General features: G+C 48.6%; 1 protein-coding gene across 1 annotated transcript; it reads right to left on the bottom strand.

Annotated features, from left to right (window-relative positions):
• Positions 1-2,397: 2,397 nt before the first annotated feature.
• LOC133921094 (gibberellin 2-beta-dioxygenase 3-like) lies at positions 2,398-4,516 on the bottom strand. Its single transcript, XM_062365835.1, has 3 exons — positions 3,981-4,516; positions 3,503-3,851; positions 2,398-3,028 (listed from the first exon to the last, which is right to left on the bottom strand). The coding sequence occupies exons 1-3, from the start codon at positions 4,373-4,375 to the stop codon at positions 2,789-2,791; spliced, it is 984 nt and encodes a 327-aa protein (XP_062221819.1). The 5' UTR covers positions 4,376-4,516; the 3' UTR covers positions 2,398-2,788.
• Between the last annotated feature and the right edge of the window lie 848 nt (positions 4,517-5,364).

Genomic DNA, 5,364 nt, shown 5'->3' with positions numbered 1-5,364 from the left:
CCACAAACTTGCGGGGGTGAATTGGAGTTTCCTGGTTACTCAACCACTCTTCATCACCGTTGTGCCTTCGGATTATACTATGCAACAAGACTGCAGCTGCTGAAATTTTAACTTGAGTCTCTATAAGATAGTGTGTGGCGACTTTCAATACAGGAAACCTCATCTTTAGAATGTCAATAGCACGCTCTATGTGATTGCGAAGGCGGGCGTGACGAAGGTTGAATAATTCATTGTAATCCCTTGGTCGATAATTGCTTTGCCCTTGAACCTTAATATGGTACCGGACTCCTCAGTAAGGAGCAAGAAAGTGTGGAGTATTTGTGTAGCCCTCATCAACTAGATAGTACTTGCCTCTAGGCACTTAAAAACCAGATTTAATTGCAAATTTAAGGACCCCTGCATCAGATGCAGACCCTTCCCAATCAGTTGAAACATATGTAAAATTCAAATCAAAGTCACATGCGAGCACCACATTTCGCGATAAAGATCCTTTTCTATTTCAATATGGTGCTGCCTTACTCCCATTTATTGAGATCAGAACATGAGTCCTATGTATTGCACCTAAACAATTCTTCAAGGGAAAAAAAACTATTACCAATTGAGATATGAAATAAGAGGGCAGAATTTTCTAGCTGCACAACTATATGGCATCTACCTAAAAGTATGGCCCGAAATATGGATTGGATGATATTTTCTAGTGAGTCTCGGCTGATGGAGGCTTCACAAAATCAAATGTTATTGAGGTGATTGCATCAAAGCATGCACCAATATGACTGTGTATGGTTTCTCAGCTGTGCTGAAACCTATCACATAGAGCTGAAAAACTAGCATTTCATGCAAGCATGTACATGAACATTGCAAGCTGCTCTTCAATAATAACACCTCTTGTACTTCTCAAAAGATTCTTTGAACGAAGATAATCTAAAATTACTTGGAAAATACGTGCCTCCATTCGAAGATTGGTAAAACATCGGCTCCTATGGCCCTCTAGAAATTCACGAGTATATTTTGCGCCACTAAGCTTTGATGTATGACAAGGAATTTTGGTTTTGGTAGAAGCTAAGTATAATGCTGGAAAGACAAGCATCATCATCTTCTTCCTCAGAATCAGATTCAGACATTGTAAGATCTTCCTCAAATATTTTCTGAATGTATCTACCAACAGTCAAGAAGATCAAGTTTAAAATGAAGCATTGCTATTCAGGAAAACAAATAAATCAAAATGCATTTTTCATCCAATCTTCTATTAATCACATATGATTAGTAGAACATCCAAGCATTGCTATTCATGAAAACAAGCATTGCTATTGTGTACGGGTGGTGAGCATCCTATCAAATCTCTATCAATTCTTATGTGATAACATCACGGTGCTAATCGCATAGCTCATAAATTAGCCACTCTGCTAATCACATCTGAAACGGAACAAAGTGGATCAAGAACCACAGAAATCGAGCACCGACAGGAATCCACGTATAAAGATGGATCAAGAACCATATAAATCGAGCAATAGCAACAAGCAATGGGAGCGGAAGGAGGGCGGAGCATGAATCCGCGTATAAAATTGACCGATGGGATCACTAGGCTATGGATGCTTCGCTGTTGGTGTGGGAACACATCAACAATAGCGAGCGGATCGAGTGCGTGATGGGAGGCGATTGTTGTTGGTGTGGGAACGCATCAACATTAGCGAGTAGTGGGAGAGGATCTATGCATGAGCGCCGGGTCCTTCAGATCGGCAGAGAGAGGAGGAGGGGAAGGGAGAGGTTGCCATGGGAGAGCGGGAGGGAGAGGTTGCTGTGGGGAGGGGAAAGGAGAGGTTACCGTGGGGGAGGGCTCGCCGTCGCTGCGAAAGTTCAGTCGCCGCCAAGGGCATCGAGAACAGGAGCGAGTCGTCGCCAAGGGCACCAGCATGGGAGTGAGCCCGATACTTCTCGTGTATTTTCCCAGACCTTGACACACGATTTTTTCCATTCGACGGATTGGGCCGAAAGCGGTGGTAAAAGAAATGTGCTGACCAGGCTTCTAAACACTAATTTCTAGCACAGCCCACAAAACTTTTAAGGCATGTAACTTACAGCGGTTTTTACCTAAAACTAGGCTTCCAAACAGACCCTTAAACTTAAATAGGTTAGTTACTACGGTAATGTGAAAGGGAGAAAGGAAAGGGTCCCTTCGCTATGCTATATTTGGTTAACGCTAATAGTGGTTGTTTGAAACTGTTTGATAGAGCTTTTAGACCAAATTCTAGTGTGAAATGAGTGGGAGCTCTATCAAACGATAATTTGCAGTTTTCATATTCTGTAAGAGTGATTTTATTTAATAAATTAGATATTAGAAGCTAAAAAAATCAGCTTCCCGTTATACACTTTCCTTATAGAATTATTTATTTCATAAAATTTATTTAAAAAATCATTAACCATAAAATCTCTTTTCACACAGAATTAATTCTCTAAGAAAATTTGTACCAGTGAGAGTTCACCCAAACGAGCCCTTCATCGCTCGTCCTCAGCATTCCGAAATAGGCAAGGGGCCCCACCACACAACATATCATTAGCCACTTGCGGAAACCGTGCACCCACCACAACAAATATCTAGCTAGCTCCCCAGCTGTACACATCTGCATCTTTATCTTCTTTTCCATTGTCTCTTCCAAGTAGAGTAACTTGAATTCCTCTCCAACTCTTCACGGTGTGTGACGGGCATTTGCTACTAGTGGCAGCTAGCTTAGCTGCCTCTGCCTGGCTGGCTGTCTTGTAAAGTTGGTGCCTGAGCGGCCCTGCTCTGTTGCTACTTCTCAAACTGGGCCAGTCTGTTGTCACCGAGCCTCGATTTGTACGCAGCCTTCTTGTACTCGCCCCATGTGAACTCCTTGTACAGGCTCTGCTCGCCCTCCCCCAGCAGCTGCGGCAACGGTGCAATCCTCTGCGCCAGTGGTGGCCCTCCGAAGTAGATGAAGGAAACCCTAGACTTGAGGCTGTTGGTCACCACCCTGTGCTTCACGCTCCTGAACCTCCCATTGGTCAGCACCTGTGTACACAACCAGCAAGTATGTATTACTGTCTGTCTGTCAGACCAAGGTGTTAACGAAATGCAGAGTGTGTGTGTGTGTGTTATTCCGACGGTGTGCACGTTGATGAGCGACCAGATGGCATGCTGCCATCGCACGAAGTTCATGCATAAGAGAAGTTGTGTTTCTGTACTGAATCTGTGCTGAGTGGCGGCAGTTCATTCCGTGCCCATCGTTTCTACTGCTGCCGAGGTGATGAGCAAATGGTTCACTTATTTTAATGATGATGTGAGCTGAACGCTGGAACTGACTGTCCGGCATTCCTTGTTTAGCCTTTCGGTTGACTTATTCACACAGCGTGCAATACATTTTAATCGAGTCCACATCATCGCAGAATCTAGTTTAGTGTAACTAATGTAGGGAAATAATAAATGAAGAGGGGCGAAAATTTGAGAGGGCCACACAAATTTGGTGTCACGTGTCAAAGCGCACACCTGCAACGAGTCTCCTACGTTGACGAAGAAGGCGTCGCGGTCGGAGGGCACGGACACCCACTGCCCGCCGTCGCCGAGCGCGATCTGCAGGCCGGACGTGCCGTTGGAGCGGAGCAAAGAGATGAGCTGCGGGTCGGTGTGCTCGCCGAAGCCGGTGGCGCTGAAGCCGAGACCCTCCAGCGCGGGGCACGGCGGGTAGTGGTTCACGCGGAACACCTGGTCGCTCCCTTCCCCTGTCACCATCGCGCTCAGCGCGTCCGCGGGCGCAATGCCCAGCCCCTCCGCCATCGCCTCCAGCACCCGCACCGCCACCTTCCGCACCGCCGCGATGTACTCGTTGAGCACGCCCCTGCGAAACACCAGCATCACAAAGGTCAATCCGTGTCACCTCAGAAGCTCAATAGCTCGGTCGCCGTACATAACTGTACCGGCTATCCTGCACTGCCGGTGGAGACGATCCATTTAGTGTTGTACTCACCGGAACGCGGCGGTCGAGGGGACGGCGCAGGCGTCAGAGAGCGACGCGGAGTCGACGGTGAGGAGGAGGTACTCGAGCCACCCCATGTCGCCATTGAGCCCGATCCGCTTGCTGCCGTATCCAAACGGGTTGGCCGGGCCGGCGCGGTCCTTATCTTCCTGCGCCTGCGCGAAGAACCTGACGGCCTCCGACTCGGCCCTGTCCATAGTGGCCGCGGGCACGCCGTGGTTGAGGGCCTTGAAGAACCCGAAGCGCTCGCAGGCGTTGACGATGGCCCGCGCGGCGCCTGGGCTGGAGAGGTCGACGGTCGGCACGCCGGAGAAGTAGTCCCCGGGGTCCGGGGACCGCAGGAGGGGGATCTGGTCGACGACAGGCGGGTTGGCGAGCACCACCATGGCTGTCGACTCTGTATGGCACGCGAGCGAGCGGAGAGCAGGGGTCCTGGCCTCCGGGCTAGCTAGAAACAGGGCAAGCAAGCGGAAACAGAGGAGAGTCGAGGTAGTGGTGTGCGTTTGTACTGCGACTGCTGCAGCAAGTACATGTCGGGGAGAAGTGGGAGAGCTCGTGGGGGCGTATATATAGATCAGCGGGGGACGCGCCCGCCCGGAGAGAAGGGACGGCACGTCGGCATCTGCCGAGATGGTCGGTGGGGCCCAGTTGACAGGAGGGAAGGAGGGATCGAGGGTGGGTCGGATAAACCGCACGTCTCCGCTTTGGGTGCATGGTGGCGATGGAGCAGGCGGTCGTGGCCGGGCGGGGCCGCGACGTGTCCGGGTGCGATCCACGTACCGGTGACAGGTCGGCCGGTGGTGCATGGCTCAACGCAGGGGCGGACCCCAAGTTTAGATAGCCGGGGTGAACTTTAACTTAGAAATTAGGAGAACACGATACACTTATCTTTCAATACCAGTAATGATTCAAATCATATTCAATCTTATTAGATCCACCTAAAAAAATACTAAAAATATAGAACACGACATAGAGATAATAAATTGTACTAATATGTACTCAGCTAGCCCAAAAAAATGATATGAAATTGAAGCTTAAAAGGTTTTGGAGAATTGGGGGGAGAACATGTTGCTTGCCATTGCCGCTTCTGCCAGCTACCCTCTTGCGGTTTGGTGCAGATCCAACGCTGGTGTTGTTGCCTATCGCAACCTGTGTGACAAATGAAGCATACATATACACTATTTTAGTAATTAGTATGGCTAATCGTGATTCTTGTCCATCGTATAGTCCAATAGATTGTGATTTGCATCTATTTATATAGATCAGTACTCAACCCACACTCAATACTCATCACGAGAAGGAAAGTAAGCAAAGATTATGAGCCTCCCTTTGGGTTTTGAAAATAGGAAGAGGAAGCAACTAAGAATAACGGGCA

The sequence above is a fragment of the Phragmites australis genome, chromosome 1 (genome assembly GCF_958298935.1).
Source record: "Phragmites australis chromosome 1, lpPhrAust1.1, whole genome shotgun sequence".
NCBI classification, from domain to species: Eukaryota; Viridiplantae; Streptophyta; class Magnoliopsida; order Poales; family Poaceae; genus Phragmites; species Phragmites australis.
Note: the sequence above shows the minus strand (reverse complement) of the source record. Positions and strands in the feature narration are given on the sequence as shown.

Coding starts and splice junctions, on each gene's coding strand:
- LOC133921094 (XM_062365835.1), bottom strand. CDS start 4,375: ATGGTGGTGCTCGCCAACCCGCCTGTCGTCGACCAGATCCCCCTCCTG. Junction 3,852..3,980: donor CCCTCGACCGCCGCGTTCCG/GTGAGTACAACA, acceptor GGTGTTTCGCAG/GGGCGTGCTCAACGAGTACA. Junction 3,029..3,502: donor ACGTAGGAGACTCGTTGCAG/GTGTGCGCTTTG, acceptor TTGTGTACACAG/GTGCTGACCAATGGGAGGTT.